At 41.0% G+C, this 24,808-nt stretch overlaps 1 protein-coding gene across 5 annotated transcripts in view; it reads right to left on the reverse strand.

Moving 5' to 3' along the window:
- The window catches only part of STK38 (serine/threonine kinase 38), a 41,590-nt gene extending 25,819 nt beyond the window's left edge, over positions 1-15,771 (reverse strand). The window contains exons 1-3 of one of the 5 annotated variants that reach the window (XM_070777879.1): positions 15,472-15,771; positions 12,538-12,972; positions 10,879-11,014 (exon numbers count right to left, since the gene is read on the reverse strand). In XM_070777879.1, the coding sequence (XP_070633980.1) occupies positions 10,879-11,014; positions 12,538-12,544 (143 nt within the window). In that variant the 5' untranslated portion in view covers positions 12,545-12,972; positions 15,472-15,771. The remainder of the gene's footprint in view (positions 1-10,878; positions 11,015-12,537; positions 12,973-15,471) is intronic. The other 4 variants (XM_070777875.1, XM_070777874.1, XM_070777877.1 and 1 more) reach the window with 4 other exon arrangements.
- Positions 15,772-24,808: the final 9,037 nt, after the last annotated feature.

The raw sequence follows: 24,808 nt of genomic DNA on the forward strand, positions 1-24,808 counted from the left end.
AAAGTATTCTACACTGCCGCTGCAAGTGTAATTAAACTGGTCTCAGTAGATAATCTGCCTGAGAGTAAAGTATTCAGCAGCATCAACATCTTGAACACAACCAGCTTCTTTTCTTTTCTGGCCACTGCGTTCAATTTGTGAAATATGAAATCTTAGTTCCCCAACCAGGGATCAAACTTTTGGGCCCTCAGGCAGTGAGAGCTCGGAGTCCTAAAACTGGATGGCCAAGGAATTTCCCTCAGATTTTTTTATTAGAGAAAATATCCAGAAAAAACCTACCATCCAAAATGATCCATGGTAATGATTCACTGGGACCAAGTCAAAGATCTTGAAGACACCAAAAATGGCATAACACAGTGACATCTTACAAAAGGCTTATGAATCACATCCTCTGTGAGACAATACCACAGAGTTACTAACTTGTTAGACTCATGTTGGCATTGTGATGACAAGAAAATGCCCATGCTTTTGGAGATGCATATTGAAGCAGACAGGACTAAAAAGACAGATGTTTCAAATTTGCTTTAAAACACAATAGCAAGAAAACATAAAATGGAATAGGGGCTGACTGTATGAACAAAGGCAGGCTCCTCCACTACACGTCTCTGACTGCAGGGCCAGGTAGCTTAACACCCCAGCTTCTGATGAGGTCACTCCAGCTCAGCTCCAATGTTCCAAACCAGGACCCTGAGGGGGACAGGCACTTCCACACATAGAGGCCACACCCAACCCCACCCAGCAAGGCTTCCATGAGCTCCCTTTATTAGGGTGTGAGACCCATTTCCCACATGAGACAGTAAGTTCTTTTGAAGACAAGGACCACATCTGAATCCTCCTTTTCCACTAAGAATAGTGCTTTGTACACAGCAATTTTTTTAAGATGTCTGTTGTTAATCGCTTAGTCGTGTCCAACTCTTTGCGACCCCATGGACTGTAGTCCACCAGCCCATGAACTTTTCCAGCAAAGAATATAGGAGTGGGTTGCCATTTCCTTCTCCAGGGGATCTTCCCAACCCAGGAATTAAACTCAGGTCTCCTGCATTGCAGGCAGATTCTACACTCTGAGCCACCAGGAGAGCCTAAGATGTATTTACTAAATTAAAAAAAAAAAAAAAAAGTGTCACAATGTACGCACACATTCATGATTACTTGTAATCAGCCCCCTTTACTACACCTAATTTAGACTCGCCTCCAACACAGCTCGATTCAGAGGCAACAGGGATGGGAGGAAAGGCTAGTCTACTCTACAAGCGAGTTGAGTGGACAATATTGCTAATTTCTGCAGATGAGTCACTTAAAACCAGGGAAAATGGTATAGAAATAAACAGTGGGTATCTCCATGATCAAAACTGAGAATTCTCCAGAATTACCCTAAAAATGAATATTACACAAATCTTTAAAAATCTCAACAAATTAGTTTGACTTATCTAGTCAGTTCAGTTCAGTCACTCAGTCGTGTCCAACTCTTTGCGACCCCAGGCAGTGCTGCATGCCAGGCTTCCCTGTCCATCATCAACTCCTGGAGCTTGCTCAAACTCATGTCCATCCAGTCCGTGATGCCATCCAACCATCTCATCCTCTGTCATCCCCTTCTCCTCCCACCTTCAATCTTTCCCAGCATCAGGGTCTTTTCAATGAGTCAGTTCTTCGCATCAAGTGGCCAAAGTATTGGAGTTTCAGCTTCAGCATCACTCCTTCCAATGAATATTCAGGACTGATTTCCTTTAGGATGGACTGGTTGGATCTCCTTGCAGTCCAAGGGACTCTTAAGAGTCTTCTCCAACACCAGAGTTCAAAAGCATCAATTCTTCAATGCTCAGCTTTCTTTACAGTCCAACTCTCACACCCATACATGATTACTGGAAAAACCATAGCTTTAACTAGACGGACCTTTGTTGGCAAAGTAATGTCTCTGCTTTTTAATATGCTGCCTAGGTTGGTCACAGCTTTTCTTCCAAGGAGTGAGTGTCTTTTAATTTCGTGGCTGCAGTCACCATCTGCAGTGATTTTGGAGCCCAAGAAAATAAAGTCTGTCACTGTTTCTATTGTTTCTCCATCTATTTGCCATGGATTGATGGGACTGGATGCCATGATCTTAGTTTTCTGAATGCTGGGTTTTAAGTCAGCTTTTTCACTCTCCTCTTTCACTTTCATCAAGATGCTATTTAGTTCTTCACTTTCTGCCATAAGGGTGGTGTCATCTGCATATCTGAGGTTGTTGATATTTCTCCCAGCAATCTTGATTTCAGCTTGTGCTTCATCTAGCCTGGCATTTCACATGATGTACTCTGCATATAAGTTAAATAAGCAGGGTGACAATACACAGCCTTGACGTACTCCTTTCCCAATTTGGAACCAGTCTGTTGTTCCATGTCTGGTTCTAACTGTTGCTTCTTGACCTGCATACAGATTTCTCAGGAAGCAGGTAAGGTGGTCTAGTATTCCCATCTCTTGAAGAATTTTCCACAGTTTGTTGTGATCTACACAGTCAAAAGCTCTGGCGTAGTCAATAAGGCAGAAGTAGATGTTTTTCTGAAATTCTCTTGCTTTTTCTATGATCCAACGGATGTTGGCAAGTTGATCTCTGGCTCTTCTACCTTTTCTAAATCCAGCTTGAACATCTCGAAGTTCATGGTTCATGTACTGTTGAAGCCTGGCTTGGAGAATTTTGAGTATTACTTTGCTAGCGTGTGAGATGAGTGCAATTGTGAGGTAGTCTGAACATTCTTTGGCATTGCCCTTCTTTGGGATTGGGATGAAAACTGACCTTTTCCAGTCCTGTGGCCACTGCTGAGTTTTCCAGATTTGCTGGCATATTGTGTGCAGCACTTTCACAACATCATCTTTTAGGACTTGAAATAGCTCAACTGGAATTCCATCACCTCCACTAACTTTGTAGTGATGCTTTGTAAGGTCCACTTGACTTGGCACTCCAAGATGCCTGGCTCTAGGTGAGTGATCACACCATTGTGGTTATCTGAGTCATGAAGATCTTTTTTGTACAGTTCTTCTGTGTATTCTTGCCACCTCTTCTTAATATGTAAGTCTAGACTCACCCATTCCTGGGGCCCAAATAAAACTGACACTTGCTCACTAGTAATAATCAAACATTGTACTTGCTCACTGTAATAACCACACATTGCAAAACTCATTATCAGATCAGACTAAAAGCAAACAGAAAAACCTGAGTAAGAATATGGAAGAGAAGTAGCAGCAGATCCTGGTTCTCAGAGGGTAAAATGTACAAGAATTCTTAAATGATTTAGGGGGAAGAAAGGGGAAAGCACAAAATTATTGCCTATTAAATTAGGCTTTTGTGGCTTTAATTAATCCTCCAAAATAATATTTATAAAGAACAGAAACAACACAGATCATTTTGTAAAAAGAAATGCCAGTTGCCTCAGTTTTCATTTCAAACTGCTACAAATTATCCATTTTCTATGGATAATCTACAAATTTCTAATTTTCTATGAACAACTAGGCGATTATTAATACCTATCTCTCTTTATGGACACCTAGGATCACATGAGAGAATAGGAGAACTGCTATTGCTAGAGAAGCTTAACACAGAGGCCAGGAAAGGCAAAAGACAGATTAAAAAAATATGAAATTTGCATTATTGGATGTATTCAGTTTGCCACCTATAAGGAGCTTCAATAAGCATTCTGCCACACTAGACTTAGGGAATTTAATTGTTTAAACCAATATGTAGGATTACTGTAGTGTTTCTATGAAATAACCCAATGTTCTCATATTCTACTTTTACACAGGAGACAATTTCCAAATGATTTTCATTTTTCCTTCTGCTTTTATCTTCTGCAGTAAACCCTTTGTTCAAATATAACCAATGTTGGACTTCCCTGGTGGTCCAGTGGTTAAGAATCCACCTGCCAATGCAGGGGACATAGGTTCCATCCCTGGTCTGGGAAGATCCCACATGCGGAGGAGCAACTAAGCCCATGCACCACAACTACTGAGGCCACATGCCTAGCTCTGCAAGAGAAGCCACCACAATGAGAAGCCCCACACTTGCCGCAACTAGAGAAAGCCCATATGCAGCACTGGAGACCCAGCGCAGCCATAAATAAATAAAAAGTTGCAAATATAACCCAGTGCTCTACTACAGAATGGCACAGAAGTTGCATATAAACGGGAGGAAAAACTAGAGATTTTAAAGACAACAAGACATATACAAACAAATATTTGTATTACAACCTGATCTCTTTTATTAGCCCCCAAATTTACCAGCCCAATACTTATTATTTCAAACTGCTCATCATATGTTGGAGAAGGCAATGGCAACCTACTCCAGTACTGTTGCCTGGAAAATCCCATGGGCAAAGGAGCCTGGTGGGCTGCAGTCCATGGGGTCACTAAAAGTTGGGCACGACTGAGTGACTTCAATTTCACTTTTCACTTTCATGCACTGGAGAAGGAAATGGCAACCCACTCCAGTGTTCTTGCCTGGAGAATCCCAAGGATGGCAGAGCCTGGTGGGAGGCTATCTATGGGGTCGCACAGAGTCGGACACGACTGAAGCGACTTAGCGCAGCAGTAGCAGCATCACGTTAGCCACATATTCATAATTAAATGTTTCTTAACCATCATTTGTCTCATATCATTAAAACTCTGCTTATTTGTCAAGGTTCTGTGATGTTGCCCCCATAACATCAAAACTCTTGAAAATCTCTGACAGTTCCAATTTGAGTTTACTTACTATTGTAGTAGCTCCTGCCAATCACTGTATTTAATTTTTCAAATTTTCATAGTTTTTAAAGGTTACAATCCATTTACAAATACAAAATACTGGCTATATTTCCTATGTTGTACAATCCATCCTTGTAGCCTTTCTTACATCCAATAGTTTGTACCTCCCACTCCACTACCCCTTTATGACCCCTCCCCTTTACTGGTAACCACTAGTTTGTTCTCTATATCTGTGACTCTGCTTCTTTCTTTGTTATATTTACTGGTTTGTAGTATGTTTTAAATTCTACACACAAATGATATCACACAGTATTTGTCTTTCTCTGTCTGACTTACTTCATTTAGTGATAATGCCCTGGATGTCCATTCACGTTGCTGAAATGGTAAAAATTTCATTCTTTTTTATGGCTTAGTGATATTCCATTTTGTGTGTGTGTGTGCACACACATTACAAATCTTCTTTACGCAATCCTCTATTGATGGACATTTAGGCTGCTTCCATATCTTGTCAACTGTAAATAATGCTACTATGAACACTGGGGTACACAGCTTCCTGAACTAGTGATTCTGGTTTTTTCTAATATATACCCAGGAATAGAATTGCTGGATCATATGGTAACTCTATTTTTAGTTTCTTGAGAAACCTCCATACTGTTTTCCTCAGTAGCTGCATCAATTTACATTCACACTGACCATGCAGGAGGGTTCTCTTTTCTCTACATCCTTGCCAACAATTGTTATGTTCTTTTTGGTGACAGCCACTCTGATAGGTGTGAGGTGATATTGTGGCTTTGAATTGCATTCCCCTGATGATTAGTGAGGCTGAGCGTCTTTTCATGTGGCTGCTGGCCATCTGTGTTTCCTCTATGGGAAAATGTCTATTCAGCTCTTCTGCCCAGTTTTCAATCGCATTGTTTGATTTTCCGATGTTGAGTTATATGAGCTATTTATATACTGCTTTTTTTAAAATTTTCTTGGAGTGATAAAACCCAAAATAAAACAGTCCTACCAAACTGTATCAACAAACTTAAGACCAAATATCAACTCATGTCCAAAAACGAGGACACTAAGGAAATGTAAAAACCAGAATAAGGTATCACCTCACACTGTTCAAAATGGCCCTCATCAAAAAGTCTACAAACAATAAATGCTGGAGAGGCTACGGAGAAAAGGGAACCCTCCTACACTGTTGGTAGGAATGTAAACTGGTACAACCATTATGGAGAAAAGTATGGAGCTTCCTTAAAAAACTAAACACAGAACTACCATATTACCCAGCAATCTCACTCCTGGGCTTGTACCTGGAGAAAATCGTAATTCAAAAAGATCCATGCACCCCAATGTTCACTGAAGCGGTATTTACAATAGCCAAGACATGGAAGCAACCTAAATCTCCATCAACAGAGAAACAAACAAAAAAGATGTGATACATACATGCAATGGAATATGACTCAGACATAAAAAAGCTGAAAACAATGCCATTTGTAGCAACATGGATGGACCTGGAGATTATCATTCTAAGTGATGTAAATCAGTTAGAGAAAGGCAAATCATATGGTATCACTTATATGTGGAATCTGTTTCCCTTGTGGCTCAGCTGGTAAAGAATCTGTGTGCAATGTGGGAGACCTGGGTTCGATCCCTGGGTTGGGAAGATCCCTCGGAGAAGGGAAAGGCTACCCGCTCCAGTATTCTAGCCTGGAGAATTCCATGGACTGTATATAGTCCATGGGGTCACAAAGAGTCAGACACAACTGACTGACTTTCACATGTGGAATCTAATTAAAAAATGATACAAATGAACTTATTTACAAAAACAGAAATAGACTCACAGATCTTGAAATCAAACTTACAGTTACCAAAGGGGAAACATGGAAAGAAGTGATAAATTAGGAGACTGGGATTAACATATACACACTACTGTAAATAAAACAGGTAACAAGTACCAACTGACTATTATCAAATAAAATAAGTAACTTAATCAGAACTCATAAACATTTCTTTGTAACTGTAACACCAGAAGCTCTGATTTCAACAGAGCAGTTGTATTTGAAAATAACCATCCCCAACAGGTTTTACATGCCTAGAGCATACAAATTTATTTTTGAATGCCCCATGATCCTAACAAAGAGCACTGTACAGGCTCTTATTTGTCCCAGTGAACAAAGCTAGCCACCACCCGTATAAAGTATCTTGCTATTCTGCATACAGAGCTGCATATTTAAAATCAAATCATATATCCCATGTAAATTATGATTTCTACCCTCCTGAAGAAAATGATTGCAAAAATCCTTATCCATACCTTAGCACACCGAATCCAGCAATATATAAAGAGAATAATGCATTTTGACTAAGAGGGTTTTACCCTAAGAATGGAAGGTGAGTCTAACATTCAAAACCCAGTCCATGTAATTCACTATAGTGGAAGAATAAAGAAAACACAAGGCGATCATCTCAAAGATGCAGAAAAAGCATTTGACAAAATTCAACACCCACTCATGATAAAAATTCTCAAACAGGAACATAAGGAAACTTTCCCAATCAATGAAGAGCATCTTTGAAAAACCTACCTTAACATCATAACTAACAGAGAAACAGTGCTTTCCCCTGTAAACGGGAACAAAAGGTGTCTACTCCCATCACTTACATTCCACACTGCACCCGAAATCCTAGTCAATGTGAAAAGGTAAAAAGAAAGAAAATGTGTACAGACTGGAAAGGAAGATGTAGAACTCTATCTGGGTATGATTCTTTACAAAGAAAATTCTAAGGAATCTACAAAAAGGCTACTATGAAAGTAAATTAGCAAGTTGTAAGGTTTAAGGTCAATATGCAAAATTCAGTTATAGTTCTATATGCTAGCAACAAAAAAGTGGAAAATGAACTTTCAAATACCCACTTACAATAGCATAAAAAAAATCCAAAAATATTACTAATAGACAAACAAAAGACATGAAATGCCTCCACCCTAAAACTACAAACTATTGCTAAGAAATATTAAAAACCGAACAAAAATAGATTGATACGCATCAAAAAGTCAATATTGTAAAGATGTCAACCCTCCCTCAAACTGATCCACAGACTCAATACAACTACAACCATAATTCCACCAGGCTTTTCTGCAGAAACTGATAAGCTGATTTTAAAATGTATATGTAAATTCAAAAAACCAAGAATATCCAAAGTAACCTTGAAAAAGACAAGAACCACCACCAAGTTGAAGGCTTATACTGACTTCAAAACTTACTACAAAGCTCTGATAATCAAGACAATCTGATACTGGCATACAGACAGATAGATAAATGAAATAGAACAAAGAGCCCAGACAGATTCACAATTATATGGCATTTGATTTTCAAAAGTGCCAAAGCAATTTAATGGGGAAAAGAAAGTTTGCAATAAAGAGTACTAAAATAACTGGATATCCATATGGAAAATAAATTTCAAACCCCATCTCATACCCCACACACTTATCAATTCAAGATTGATCACATAAATATAAAAACTAAGCCTATAAAACTTCCAGAAGAAAACATAATAGAATTATCTTCATGACTGAGGAGTAGGCAAAGGTTTCTTACAGGTCACAGGATGCAATAACCACAAAAGAAAAAAAAAAAAGCCAAATTAGATGAACAGGAAAGCCACGGACTGGTAGAAACTTTGCAAAACACATCTACAGCAAAGGATCACTATCTAAGATGTATAAAGAAATTCTAAAACTCAATAGTTAAAAAATTTGAACAACAACAAAAAAAAAATTGAACAAACACTTCACAAAGGAAAATATGGCCAAAAGGCATATAAATAAAAATGTTGAACATCATTTAATCATTAGGGAAATGCAAATTAAAAAAACAATCAAATAACACTGAGCATCCACAAAAGCAGCTAGTTAAAAGACTGACAATACCAATGTTTAAAAAATATATATATAAAGCAACTACAACTCTCATACATCATTGGAAATATTTTAGAAAAATGTCTAGCAACTTCTCATAAAACTAAACACATATTTATGTATATTTATGAGCCAAGAGCCAGCTATTTCATTTCTAAATATTTACCTAAGAACTGAAAACAAATGTTCGCAAAAAGATCTATACATAAATGTTCAGAGCAACTTACTCAGAACAGCCAAAAACTTTAAAAAGCCTAATTTTTTATCAATAAAAGAACATACAAACTATGGTATAATCAGAAAACAGAATGGTATTCAGGAATATAAAGGAACAAACTATGGACACAATAGCAAAATGGATGAACTTTTAAAACATTAGGCTGAGTGCAAGATGCTTTATTCAAATGAATCCATTTACATGTTCCATTTGTATGGAACAGACAATATTAATCTATGGTAGAAACAAAACCACAACAGCAGTGGCCAGGGGTTGAAGAAGAATCTCCAGGAAAGACCCTTCGGGGGTAATGGTAACAGTCTGTCTTGAGAAAGGTTTAAGTTGCTGCTAAGTCGCTTTAGTCGTGTCCAACTCTGTGTGACCCCATAGACAGCAGCCCACCAGGCTCCCCCGTCCCTGGGATTCTCCAGGCAAGAACACTGGAGTAGGTTGCCATTTCCTTCTCCAATGCATGAAAGTGAAAGTGAAGTCGCTCAGTCGTGTCTGACTCTCCGAGACCCCATGGACTGCAGCCCACCAGGCTCCTCCGTCCATGGGATTTTCCAGGCAAGAGTACTGGAGTGGGGGGTGCCATTGCCTTCTCCGAAGATTTAAGTTACACAGGTATATATTTTTGTCAAAATTCATCAAAATGTACCCTTAAGGTGGTACATTTCATTGTATGCAAACTTTAAACTCCCTTAAGAAATATATATATCAAACTCATTATACAAGCAGAAATATTCAGAGATAAAACATACAGACATCCGCAACATACTTTGAAGTACAAGCAAAAAGATTAAGATGAATTAATGAATGTATTAAGGGATAGACAGATCAATATGTGATAAATGATAAATGTAGAATCTATATGATGTCTGTATGGGTATTTATTGAAAACAATTCTTTCAACTTTTCTGTGCTTCTGAATATTTTCTTAATAAAATAATGGAAAAAAATTTTAAATGAGTTACTTCATGGATAGTACACACTAGATCAGTAACAATACCTGCCACTCTAATAGGGAAGACCCTTTGCTGCTGCTGCTGCTAAGTCGAGGCAGTCGTGTCCAACTCTGTGCGACCCCATAGACGGCAGCCCACCAGGCTCCCCTGTCCCTCGGATTCTCCAGGCAAGAACACTGGAGTGGGTTGCCATTTCACCTTATAAGCTTAAATTATATGTAATGACCCATCTCTGGTAACCCTGCCTCTCAAGTAATGAGCATTAAGCTAAAAGGCCTTTGTTTAACTCATAGAACAATCATGACCAGGCCTACCTGTGAATGATTGCAGGGAGGAAGAAATTAAAACAACTCCTCTGGAGGCTGACTAGAACCAGGAAATGTCTGACTTTACTCCCTCTCCAGTTAGTGGAAGAAAAGCCTTAGGCAAGGTGGTTCTTTAGAGCTATGAGTCCACCATCTTCTCAGTTTTCTCACTTTCAGAATAAAGTCACTATTCCTTGCCCCAACAACTCATCTCTCAATTTACTGGTCTGTCAGTGCAGCGAGCAGCATGAGCTTCGACTCAGTAACGCTACTACTACCACCACTCACGTGATTACTAGGTGTGACGCACTTTGGTGGGTACTCATATGTGTTACATTCAATACCTACAGCAATGCTGAAAGGCAAGTAGTACTCTCCTCATTTTCCAGATAGGAGAACTGATGTGCAGAAAGACTAAAAATCTGTTCTAACCTCATACATCGACCAGATGGTAAAGGCAGGATTCTAAACCCAGATCTGGCTCCATAATGCTGCTCTTTCCATTATATCACAGTGCCTTAACGATGAACTGCAAGGTTTTGGTCCAATTAACTTCTTATAGTACCATGGAATTTTACGTTCTTGACCAGTAAACAGAAATAGAAATAAGTGGGTTATTAGCAAGGACCTTGGAAATCAACGACACTGTTACTCCACTGTAATGGAACTGGTTAGAACATGGTTGCTGCTACTCTTGTCTTCTTTCAATCATATTACAAATGTGATTCATGATACAAGAGAAGGATCCCAAAACCATGACTCGATTTTCTCAAAATTCTTTACCTCATTTCTCGTTCTTCATGTTGAGCAATAAGGTTGCTATAAAAATTCTCCAGTGTCACTTTGGTCATCGTCACCCTTTCCTTTGTGTGACTACTCATGGACGAGCAAGGTGTTGAGCCTGTCATTGCCATGGCTGCTAGAAACAATGAAAAAAAAGAGGTATTAGTTTTGGAGATGGAATCCACCAGTTCTGTACTCTCCTACCCTACTAGTAGGAATGTAAATTGACCTAAGTTTTCTGGAATACAAACAGTATAAAACAAAACCCAGACAAACAGAATACTTGGTGAAAACAAGTATACATTAAAGTTTTTTGACACAGAACTACCATGCCTAGGTATAAGGCCTAGAGAAACTATCACACAGGTTCCTTTTTTATTTTTCTTGTGCCAATGGAACCCATGCTCCCTGCAGTGGAAGCGCAGAGACGAAACCACCAGACTGCCAGGGACTTCCCCACTCCACACAGGCTCTTAAGGGAACATGAACAAGATGTGTACTATAGAAGATGGTCCTTATGCCATCAACTGTGTTAGGAGAAACTAGAAGCAATTCAGTAAGCAAATCAACAAGTAAAATGCTGTGGAAACATACAAAGAAATTACCATATAGCAAAAGCGACATGAATATATCCTTAAGGAAGAGCGTTGCATTTTTCAGAAAGAAGGGAACAAGACCACAATACCAGACACATATATTAAGAACATGTAACACAGACAGTACCACTCTTTGCCATCTAGGAATCTACCTCGAAGGAATCAAAGACCCACAAGGATTCACACACAAGGGGATTCAATGCAACATTGTAATGACAAAGAAAAACTACAAGTAACTTGAATAACCAAGAACAGAACTGATTAAATCATGGGAAAGTCCTACAATGAAATAACATGCAGACAATTAAAATATCTTTAAATGTTTGTCAGGCAAGCCTTTAAAGAATAAGACAAAAAACATTTTTCAGGAAAAATATTTCCAATCTAATTGAAAATAATGTTATAAAACAGAACATATACCATTTCACTTTTATGTGTTTACTGTATATGCACAGAATTATTAGAAACATATATAAAAATGTTACCAGTGGGGAAAAATATTATTAGTGGTCTAACTCTAGGCAGTGAGAATACAACAGATCATCTTCTTGTTTGTGTTTTTCCACATTTTCTTCAATGAGTGTGTACTAAGTTACCAAGAACTTTTAAATTTAAAATTTCTATAATTTAAAAAAAAATCTATGACTAAAATCTTCACCTATAGGTATAAATGTACTGTGACATGGCTTATGGTATTCGACAGATGTCTGCTATCTATTTGAGTTGACAAGTTAAAACAAAGACCTATGATGGAAACAATACTACAAAAGAAAAAAACCTGAGTCATAACTTTAGTGATGAAAGATACCTTAAAAACAAGAGGCCCGAACTTCCTAGTTTTACATATTTGAAAACTGATACCAATGAGGTTTAAATAGCTTTGTTGTTACTTAGTCACTCAGTTGTGTCCGCCTCTTTGTGACCCCCATGGACTGCAGCATGCCAGGCTTCCCTGCCTTCACCATCTCCCAGAGTTTGCTCAAACTCATGTCCATTGAATCGAGGATGCCATCCAACCATCTTATCTTCTGTTGACCCTTCCTCCGCCTGCCCTCAATCTTACCCAGCATCAAGGTCTTTTCCAATGACTCAGCTCTTCACACCAGGTAGCCAAAGTATGGGAGCTTCAGCATCAGTCCTTCCAATGAATATTCAGGGTTGATTTCCTTTAGGATTGACTGGTTTGATCTCCTTGCAGTCCAAGGGATTCTCAAGAGTCTCCTCCATCCAGCACCACAATTCAAAAGCATCAATTCTTTGGCATTCAGCCTTCCTTATGGTTCAACTCTCACATTAGTACATGACTACTAGAAAAACCCTAGCTTTGCTATATAGGCCTTTGTTTGGCAAAGTGGTATCTCTGCTTTTTAATACACTGTCTAGGTTTGTCATAGCTTTCCTTCCAAGGAGCAAGCATCTTTTAATTACAAAAGTTTTCTTAAGGTTCTCCTCTTGATAATTAGCAGCTTTTAAAATTGTTTCGGAGATTAAATGTAGCCTTTTAAGAAATGTGTAAACACATTATTACTAAGAAAAAAGACTTAACATTAAGCAATTTTACAAAAAGATACTGGGGGGGGAATCACATAAAGAATAATTTTTTCAGAGAAGAGATTCAAAATCAAGGCTCTACTTCAGTCATTCACGATGTGCTAAAATGATCAGTAATCACAAATTCAAGACACTGAACTCGTCTCAATCTTACTATAAAATGTTATTTTTTATGGGGAAGTTTCTGCTAACATCAAAGCAAACTCAAATGTTTTTAGGATATCAGAATTCTTTTTAAACCTCTGTCTGGTTTATGAAGCTTGGGTGTGGTTCCTTATTTGTCAGCCTGTACCCCCTCCACCCACAATGAAAACCACATGCTCTCTAAGTTTGGTGAGGAAATTTTAAAACCAGATTTAAAAACAAGTCTGAAGCAAGAGAGTGCTTAGTACTCCTCCCCTGTCTGAAAATTTCCGGAGAATGTTCTTGTCTGTCTCTATACATATACATACACATTTTAACAAATGAAATTATTTCCACATAAAAACACAACTAAAGAGTGTTTAAGCTAAGAAAACAATGCCTTCCATATAACAGGCAGTTAGTAAACATAAATTGAGCAAATTAATGATTTTCAGTTGTCAACAAAGTTAAAGAACAAAATTACATTTATATTAATGGGTATATAAAAACTGGAGAACAAAATTTTGACCCATTTAAGTTGCTAGCATGTCTTCCTAAACTTTGTAGAAGATCAACAGGAGATTAAGTGCACTCAAAGTTACTCCTATAAAAGGCCAATAATGTTGTAACAGAATGGTTTTCAACCTTCATTCAGTCTCTAATGCAATGGCTAAGGTTACACTGTCCTTCCCTTCGGCCTGTCTTCAAACCCTCCCCCCCATCCTTTTCCTCTGCTCATAAATTCATAATTGATAATTCTAATAACCTTTCATCAAAAGTTACTATTGCCCTATAGCAATTTATAGGTTTTCTGGGTCAATCAAGTACTTTCCATAAGACGACTCTCCCTCAAGCTTTGACAACTCAAGCCTTCTTGTCCTGACCTATAGGCCACTGGAGGCCCTTGCCCTATTTCTTTCATTCTCCAGCTCAGAATTAAGAAATGATAGGTAAGCAAGGACTCTTAAAAGTTAAAAAAGAAATCTAACAGAAGAATGTGATCTTCACAAGTCGGGGCAAACATTAAAAGAAGATCAAATGAAAACTATCATTGTATCTAGAGAGTTATGCATGGTTAACTGACTGACTTTACAAAAGTACCCTGTGAACTCCATAAATATCCCCTTTCCTCACCAATTCTTTCTTTCTTTGTGACTGACAACCTAGTATCTTTCATTTGGACAATTCAACACTGGAGCTGAGACTATTCCTTAATAGTCACATATCTAATTTTTCCTCCTGGAACTCTAACTCACTGGAAAGCAAGCACCCTGTCTTATAATGCTTTTAATATTTTTCCCCATATCGGGTACAATGCTATGCACTTAGTTGAGTATCTTATAAAAGATTAGCTAGGAAAAATTGGTTTCTTATGCCCATTACTAGGAGCCGAAAATATGTATGTATGACGGGGGTGGGGTTAGGACATGGAATGGTTTTCTATACCAAGCGGAATAGAGTTGACCTCATCCCCTTAAGAGGAAGCTGCCATCTCTTGCCTGGGGGAGACTGGAGCCTGTTATTGTGGTGGCGGTTGTTTTACGCTTAGGGAAACCACATCCACTGCCTGGCTAATTCCAACTCGGAGCCAAAGTGCGCTGAAAGGGAGAAGAAAGGCAGTGGTCTCCACTCCAGTCTTCCCCTGTACACTTCAAAAAGAACAAGATTATCTTTGGGTCTGTTCGTCTAGTGGGAGCTCTGGGTCACTCTACCTGCCATTCTGCACACTTGAAGTCTTTTTGCACAGACTCTGCCCCAAGTCCTTACTTTCCTTCTCCACTCTCTTCTTTAAAGACGGCTTCACTACATTTTCCTGTGGTTTTCAGTTGGATTATCTGAAGCCCGGTACCCTAAGATTAACCATAGGGAAGGGGGCAGACGCAAAGGTAACCGCCGCCCCCCAAGGTGGGGGAGGGGGGTGGTTTTCGACAACCGCCTCAGACAACACCCCTCAGATTCTTAAGACTCCAGAAAAAAAGAAAAGGACGTGAAAATTGGTAACGACCGACAGACATCCTGGAGGGGACTGAGCGGTGGCAGCGAGGAGACAAAGCAAGCGACATGGAAAGAAGAGAGCCTGGCACCCCGCCCCAACAGCACTCGAAGACAGAAAGGACGGGGTGCGGAGCCTGGGAAACCATGTGGAGGACCGGCCAGGAGCCTCTGGAAGCCGGGAGGAAAAGCACTGACAGCAGGGGCCGAAAGGGCAGGGCTGGAAAGAAGACGCCGGCGGGAAAGGGAAAACCCCAAAAAAGAGTCAGGGAAAGAGGAGAGAAAGGAAAAGGCCGGGATGGACGGAAGACAACGGCAGCAAGACACTCACCGGAGCCCCGGGCTGAGGGGAGAGGCAGGGCTGGGGGCGGCGAACAGCCGCAGACGCCAGCCGGGCCAGCGGTCTCGAAGTGAGGCAAGGCGAAACCCCCGCAGCAGCTGCCAGCCGACCGGAGGAGGGGTGGGGACGCGTCAGGGACTCTGAAGTAGGGGGCCGCGGGGCGGTTGCGGGTGTGAAGACGACAGGAAGAGCCCCAACTGCCGGAAAAGACGGCAAGCGCAGGGGCCGAGGCTGCCCAGTCTCCCACCGCGGAGACAGGCTGGCGCGCCTACCAGGGTGACAGACTGCGCAAGCGTGACTTCCCGGAGCCGCGGCGCGAGTTCCGGGTCTGCGCATGCGCCCCCCTCCCCGCCCCGCCCCTCCTCGCCTCCTCCGGGCAGGAGAGGCCGAGTTGAGCGAAGAAGCTTGAGGGGTGGGTCCTTTTCGGGGTGGGCGGGACCGGGCTAGGCTTGCCGTGAGAGTCCTTTTGTTTTTTTTGTTTTTCATTTTGAAATAATTATAAACTCTCCCCCAAAGTGACAGAATTAGTACAAAAAGGTCCCTCTTACCCATCACCCATCCAGCTTCTCTCAACACCTTACATAACTACACTGCGTTATCAAAACCAGGAAATTAATATCGGCGGAGTACAGTGGACTCAGATCAGATCAGTCGCTCAGTCGTGTCCGACTCTTTGCGACCCCATGAATCGCAGCACGCCAGGCCTCCCTGTCCTGTCCTGTCCAATGGACTAGACCGAAGCAATTAACTAGATGACAAACCTCAGATTTAACCACTCAGGCTTGCACTCATTTTTGCGTGTGCGCGCGTACTCGCGCCCATCTGCGTAGTTCCATTAAGTTTTTTCACTTGTTGTAGTCATGGTCCCCAACCAACTCTTGATTTCCATCATAAATCGGTCCCCACCCACCCCACCCCCTAGCCCTCCCCACCCCCACCCCCACGCCCATCTACACTCCCTTAAAGTAAGGATTAGCATACTCTGCCTTGGATGGGGTGAGCTCTCATAGGTTTGGACATCTGATACCGGATACGGGGAGGGCACCCCAGTGTGCACAGAACCTGCTTTTCAAGGCTACCCAGCTGCGGAGTCTGTCCCATCCCTTGGGTTAGCGAGGACCCAAGACTTTTGGACGCCCACTGGTTCCTTGAGAATGGAGCGCAGTGCCCTTGAGCAGAAATTATCAGGCTCCTGGAAACAAAGATGACAATGCCCCTGCCTGCCTTCAACAGAGGCCATCTAGGCAGCGAAAGAAGCATGTGTGCAAGTCATTCATTACTGTTTTGTGGTATTATGTGCCCCCAGGCTCTTGTGTATCTGTGTAAGACCATAAGGCTTGGTTTTAATCCTTTAAGCTTGGGGTCCTTTGTTTACTTAATGGTCTTAAAAACATAGGCTTTCCTTGACTGCTTTCATCTTGCTAGACTTCAAAGCCCAGTTTCCTTTAGTCTCAGCACAAAAAAACCACTTTGCTTTTCATTCTCCCTGCCCAGAGGCCCTTCTTCCCCAGTGCCTTTTGTTAAAGTCTTCCCTATCCTTAACGACTTAGTTACAGTTCCAGACTTTTGCATAGCACTTTTCAGTTTATGAACCACATGCAAGAACTTAATCTCATGTGATCCTCACAACTCTTTTATTTTTTTCTTCTTCCATAATTATTGAGGTATAATTGACATATAGCACTGTATAAATTTAAGGTGTCCAAAATAATAATTTGACCTATCTCATGAAATGACTATGACAATAAGCTTAGTAAACATCCATCATCTCATATAAATACAAAGCTAAAGAAACAAAACTTTAGGGCTTCCCTTGTGGCTCAACTGGTAAAGAATCCACCTGTAATGCAGGAGACACAAGTTCAATCCCTGGGTCGGGAAGATCCCCTGGGGAAGGAAACAGCAACCCACTTCAGTATTCTTGCCTGGGAAATCCCATGGTCTTAGGAGCCTGGAGCGCTACAGTCTATGGGATCACAAGAGTCAGTCACAACTTAGCAACTAAACAATAACAACATTAGTGAGGAGGCTGCTGCTGCTGCTAAGTCACTTCAATCATGTCCGACTCTGTGCGACCTCATAGACGGCAGCCCACCAGGCTCCCCCGTCCCTGGGATTCTCCAGGCAAGAACACTGGAGTGGGTTGCCATTTCCTTCTCCAATGCATGAAAGTGAAAAGTGAAAGTGAAGTCGCTCAGTTGTGCCTGACTCTTAGCGACCCCAGTGACTGCTTATTCTTCACAGTGATTGGTTACAATATTAGACTTTTCTTAAATGATAGGGAATTGGTTAGTGGTTACCTCATAAAAATATTGGCGAAGAGTTTAAGTTCTGCCCATGATTTCCAGAGGCATAAGCAAGAAGTGACCAAGTCAAGTTAGTCTCCCTTGTCTTGCAAAATAAGATAAATTTTTTTTAAAAAGAAACAAAACTTTCATATATAGTATACAGCAGTGTTAATTATATTTATCATAGTGTCCATTACATTCCTAGTACTTAAATCTGGAAGTTTGTGCCTTTTGACCACCTTCATTCAACTTCCCCTCCCTGCTCTGGTAATCACAAATTTGATACCCTTTTCTATAAGTTGAGTTCATTTATTTGTTTTTGATGTATAATTTATCTACAACTTTAGTTCCTGTTCTACAACATACTGTCTCAATATTTCTATATATCTCAAAATGCCTGTGTGTGTGCATGCGTGTTCAGTCATGTCTGACTCTTTTCGACCCTATGGACTATAGCCTGCCAGGCTCCTCTGTCCATGGGATTCTCCAGACAAGAATCCTGGAATGAGTTGCCATACCCTCCTCTAGGAGATCTTCCCAAACCAGGGATCAAACCTGTGTCTCCTGCATTGCAGGTGGGTTCTTTACCACTGAGCCACCGGGGAAGCCCACATTTCAAAATGATGTAAGTCTATTTACTAGTGTCACCATACAAAGATATTACATAGTTATTGACTAAATTCTCCACACTGTACATTTCAGACCTATGACTCATTCATTTTGTAACTAGAAGCTTGTACTTTTAATCTCTCTTACCTTTTTCCCCCACCATTCTTACCTGCCTCCCCTCTAGCAACCACCAATTTGTTCTTTGTATCTATAACTGTTTCTGCTTTATGTTTGTTCATTCTACATATAAGTGAAATCATATGGCATTTGTCTTTCTCCATCTAACTTCACTTAGCGTAATATGGACCTCTAGGTCCATCCATGTTGTCGCAAATGGCAAGATTTTGTTCTTTTTCATGGCTGATTAATATCCATATATGAATATTATATGTATATATTTATATATTACATCTTTATTCATTCATCTATTGTTGGGTGCTTAGGTTGCTTTCATAACCTGGTTATTTCAAGTAATGCTGCAATGAACATAGGAATGCATGTATCTTTTCTAGTTAGTGTTCTTGTTTTCTTTGGATAAATACTCAAGAGTAGAAGCTGAATCAAACAGTGGTTCTATTTTTAATTTTTTATCATAGTAGTTGCACCAATTTCCATTCCCACCAATAGTGCGTGAGGATTGCCTTCTCTCCACATCTTATTATCTTTTAGAAAACAGCCATTCTGACCGTCACGTCTCTTTGGCAAGTCACAAAGGTTAAGCTGCTGTTGTTTTACTTTTCAAGATCAAGGTCTTGCCCTTTATTTTTATTTTTTAACATTTACTTTTTAACTTTTATTTTATGCTGCTGCTAAGTCACTTCAGTCGTGTCCAACTCTGTGCGACCCCATACACGGCAGCCCACCAGGCTCCCCCGTCCCTGGGAGAGCAAGAACAGTGTTCCAGGCAAGAACACTGGAGTGGGTTGCCATTTCCTTCTCCAATGCACGAAAGTGAAAAGTGAAAGTGAAGTCGCTCAGTCGTGTCCGACTCTCACCTACCCCATGGACTGCAGCCCTCCAGGCTCCTCCATCCATGGGATTCTCCAGGCAAGAGTACTGGAGTGGGGTGCCATTGCCTTCTCTCTTTATGCTGCTGCTGCTAAGTCACTTCAGTCGTGTCCGACTCTGTGCGACCCCAGAGACGGCAGCCCACCAGGCTCCCCTGTCCCCGGGACTCTCCAGGCAAGAACACTGGAGAGTGGGCTGCCATTTCCTTCTCCGTTCTCTCTTTATAGTGGACTATAATTGATTTACAATGTTGTGTTAGTTTCAGGTATACAGCAAAGTGATTCATTTATACATATAAATATATCTATTCTTTTTAAAATTCTTTTCCCGCTTAGATTATTATAGAATATTGAGCAGAGTTCCTTGTACTGTACAGTTGGGCCTTTTTGGTTACAAAGGGTGTTTGTAGTGTTAAAAAGGAAACCATAGGCCCAAAACGGCATCATTTATGCTGAAGCCCAATATAACAAACTTAGATTTAATACCTCATCTAATTGCAGTTTTTACTTTCCCTGGGAATGTAGTCTCAGTCATTCATCCTGGAATTTTCTGACGAGCACCAACAAGGTAATCTGTCATTTGGACCCTCTCCATCCCACCCTCCACAACCCCTACAAAGGAAGAAGATGGAATCTGCATGACTCAAACTCATCCTTTCCCCACATAAGGTGATCTGGCCTAAAACAATCCTTTCCTTTCATTTGCTAATTGCTTCCTTGCCCACCTTACTCCTGCCTGTAAAAACCATCCATTCTGCACAAGGTCTGCAAGCACCTTTCTCTGTGCTAGCTGGGATACTGCCTGATTCACAAAGACTGAACAAAGTCAATTACAACTTAAGGGTTTACTTAGTGGAATTTTTGTTTTTTAACAACAGATAACTGGGCTATGTGCCTTACAGACAGTGCCACTATATAATTTCCCTGGAAGATAAAGATTCATACAGAGTAGACTAAGTCAGATGACCTGGGATATACTGGGCTACATCTAATGGCAGTTCTTAACTTAAGTTTTACTTATGACTTTACTAATACTGCTAGCTATGTTATTTGTATTTCATCTGTTTTATAAAATTGCTGTTTCTTACACTGCCAAATGTGTGACTGAGGCCTCTGATAAAATAATATATAGTTGCATGTGAGATCGATGATGGTAACAGTGTAACTCTAGATATGGGAAGAAGCAACAAAACGGAATGTTTTCCTGGACTAAGAGGCTAGTAAGACAGGTGTTCCAGAGAATTTTGGATACTGTTTTATGGCCTAGAACGTTGAGTGGCCTGTCAGCAAAATCTTTGCCAAACCTGAGAATGGAGATTCTCAGCACCATGGGATAAAATGGTCATGAAATGCCCCCCTCAGAATCATGGTCAAATTTAGGAGTGAAAAGGGGCTCTGCCAACTGAAAACTGACACTTGCCATCTATATCCACAAAGATTAAATCATGGCCACTGCAACAGCTGACCTTCAACTCCCCTGAAAGGAGTTCAGGGTGAAAATCGGAAATGAGGCCCTCTGTGCTCTGGGAAAAACTGGCAGAACAGGTCTTCAGATAGTTAGATCTTTTTAGGAGAAGATTTTATGAGTCCCAATTCTTGCATCTTTTCATACCTAGAGAAACATTGACATCATTAATGGTAACATCTGCTTTGGCTATTAAGGAAAATTTTACAATTAAAAGTCAAAATAGAGTAGCTATGGTTCAGATATCCTGGGAAATAACTAGGCAATGCTCTGGGTGTACTTTCAGATTAGACCTTGTATTGCTAAACACTTGAGTTTTCTGAGTCGTGTCAGGCTTGGATGCCACCATTCTCAAAACAATGTCTGCTGAAGCTAGTAACTGCAACCTTACTTTTTATAAAGCTAGGCAACTGGCTACCTGGCTACAAGTCTCCCTGAAGTGCCAGGTCCAGACTGGGTTTCAGGCCTATTCTTCTAAAAAGAAACGAGATTTATTTTGTCTATTAAAATTCCAGTTATCATTCCTCCAATTACTTCTAATTGGGTATGTTACACCAAAATGGCAGACCAAGGAATTGAGATTTTAATCATACAAGACTCAGATCTAGAACTTGGAACTCAGGAATACTTCCAATTCAGTGTCTATACTCCAAGCTGAGGCAGTCCTATGCTCCATTTTGACAGGAAGTTATGACAGTCATAGTTGCCTAGTTCCCTAAATTAAAACTGAGCAGAACTCTGTGGGGCCCTGGAGTACAGATCTGTTCTGTGTTCTCCATTTCTTGTCGGTAGGATATAGGCTTCATTCAGCCTCCTTGACCTCCCCTGAGTTCTAAAGGGTGGATTCAAACAATTGCTAATCAGGAAAGGGAGGGGATACCGAAAGAGAGGAGAAACAATCAAAGGTTGGTACAGCCTCCAGACATGGTCCTGGTTCCTTCTCAAAGAAATATGCATAACAATGTCTTTGAGTTCTTCTACAGAATTGGAGCCCTGACCCAGGTGGAGGACTAAATACAAGATTCCTGGAGCATAGCTCTGTTGCCTCACAACCAACCAATTAAAAAAAAAAAAACAAAGTCACAAACCCTGCAGCCCTCACCCCAAATGTTGCCTCCTGTTTCTGGGGACCAGTAATGACCATCCTGGTGGGTCTCCTGTTTGGCCCCTGTCTATTTCATCTCTGAGAGGAGCCAACAGTTTCGAACTAAATTGCTGTTATTTACAAGGGTGAATGCTGGTTTCAAGCAAAAAATAACTTGGCTTAAATCAGGTAGAGAGAGACTTCTGCTCTGCTAGGCAGGCCTACACCCATGCACAGCAGGAAGAAGTTACAGAAGAAAGACCTCTGCTCCAATTCCCAAGAAGTATCTTGAGTATGAAGTCTTTCAGGGGAGAGTTGTTAGGGGAAGCACACTGATTGAAACTTCCCACCCTGGCCAGGCACCATAGTAACTATTTGCATGAGTTGCTAATGACAGGAGGTCCTGTTAAGGAACACAGAACTAATAAGCAACCACCAACTGGAAGAGTTCGGGAAAGGTCAAAAGGAGACACCGCATGTCTGACCGCCTCCCAGAATCCTTTTCGCTGGCATCTATCTTGGCTGAACAAGGCGTGCACCACCAGGAAGAACTCTGAGTCAGAATGATTGGCTAAAGACAACCCAGAAACTAATCCCATCTCCATAAAACCCAAGACTGCAAGCCAGTTCTGCAGAGCTGTTCTCCCGGGTTCCCTTACCCTGCTGCTCTCTCCACCAGGGTGCTCTTTCCCAATAAAATCTCTTACTTTGTCAGCACATGTGTCTCCTCAGACAATTCATTTCCGAGTGTTAGACAAGAGCCCAGTTTCGGGCCCTGGAAAGGGTCCTCCTTCCTGCAACACTTCAAGCTAGGCTTCAACAGTATATGAGCTTCTAGATGTACAAGCTGGATTTAGAAAAGACAGAGGAACCAGAGATCAAATTGCCAACATCCACCAGATCATAGAAAAAGCAAGGGAATTCCAGAAAGACATCTACTTTTGCTTCATTGACTACACTAAAAAGATGGGACTACTAGACCACATTACCTGCCTCCTGAGAAACCTGATTGCTGATCTAGCCCTGCTGCTGCTGCTGCTAGTCGTCTCCGACTCTGCGACCCCAGAGACAGCAGCCCACTAGGCTCCTCTGTCTCTGGGATTCTCCAGGCAAGAATACTGGAGTGGCCAAATGGTGGCACTTTACCATGACTCCAGTAAGTGTAGTGGACACGTCATTCTTTTTGACCATCATGCTCCTGAATCCTTTCCTGTATTTCCCACTTCTTCCTCTCAAAACTGAAAATTGCAGATAACCTCTTTTTTTTTAGGCTCCTACAGCTAGAGAGTAGGCACAAAACCTAAGTGCCACCAATCACTTATTCACCTTGATCCCCACCCTCGACCCCCCACCCTGCCCTCACCTGTGAGTTGGAAATTAGGGTGATCTGATCCTACTCTTATAATACTGAGCTTCATTTGCCTCACTCTGAAACTCTGGTGTTGTCAGATCTGGCCTTTATTTCAAATGTTATTTCATTCATTATGAATTTTTTTTGCATTAACTGGTATTTTTTTAAAATATTGCATTGAAATATTACTTTGATTACTGATTTTTTGCCACCCTTATAAATCTTATGCCAAGGTGAATGTCTTGCTCACCTCACCTTAACCCGACTTCAGGCCCTGGAACGATCATTCTGAATCCATTCTGGTAAGAGTGGTGATGGCTCCATGTAATTTCTAGGGACATCCACAGAGGTCTCATTGGCCAGAATTGTATCACATGGTCATTCTTCCTGGGAAAGCAAACTCAGCTTTTTATGATCTTCTAGAGAGGCAGGCAAAGAAAAAAGAGGTTAAAAAAAAAGAAAAAAGAGGTTAGTGAGAAATGAATATTGGCTCATACAGCCAATAATATTTGCCCTGGCAGTATATATTTCTTTGCTCTTCTCTTTTAATCTATTTTACTAATCTAAATGGAGAAACAGACTTCCCTCGTATCTCAGTCAGAAAAGAAACTGCCTACAATGCAGGAGACCTGGGTTTGATTTCTGCTTCAAGAAGATCCCCTGGAGAAGGAAATGGCAACCCACTCCAGTATTCTTGCCTGGAGAATCCCCTGGACAGAGGAACCTGGTAGGCTACAGTCCGTGGGACTGCAAGAGTCGGACAGGCCTTAGAGACTAAACCATCAAATGGAGGACAGACATATAGCAGGACCCTTATTAATTGACTTTTGGTTAATGGGAACACTGAACAGAGTCATTTCCTTTGTATTTTCTATTCTATATTATCTCTGCCTTTTTATAATTTTGATATAACTCACCAAATCCAAGTTTCTGTTTTATAACAGTTTTCTCTAAAAAACTCTTGGATAAACAAGCTTATAGTATACTGTCATTCTTCATCTCTGTGGGACTTGAATTACTTGGTTCGAATATTAGCACCTTTCTTTTTTTCTGTCTTGCTCCTTTCCCCAGTTTCACACCCATTAACCCTTTCCTTCTCTTTAAACATTGCTCTGAATTGTTCTTTGTCCCAAAGGTAATACCTGCTCTTCCTCTGTCAAGGGGACCTGTGATTGTATCACCAACTGAAACTCAGCCTCTTGGCAAAGACCACAGTTCCTTAGGGAATAGGCTTCTTATCCCTGGCAGTGTGTGTCCGACCCTCTGGTGGCCGTGACTTCAACTGCCTCTGAGTATTCCCTCCAGTTGAGGGCAGGAACCGTGCGTGGTGCCTGCTAGCCCAGTGTTTCTCAGACTTCAATGTGCAAACAAATCCCCTTCGATTCAGTTAAAATGCAGATTCTGGACTTCCCTGGTGGTCCAGTGGTTAAGACTTCTGGCTTCCACTGGAGGGGCCAGGGGTTCTCTCCCTGGTCAGGGAAGTTCAGCGTGCTTCGTGGTACAGCCAGAAAGGAAAAAATAAAA

The sequence above is a fragment of the Bos indicus genome, chromosome 23 (assembly GCF_029378745.1).
Source record: "Bos indicus isolate NIAB-ARS_2022 breed Sahiwal x Tharparkar chromosome 23, NIAB-ARS_B.indTharparkar_mat_pri_1.0, whole genome shotgun sequence".
Lineage (NCBI taxonomy): Eukaryota > Metazoa > Chordata > Mammalia > Artiodactyla > Bovidae > Bos > Bos indicus.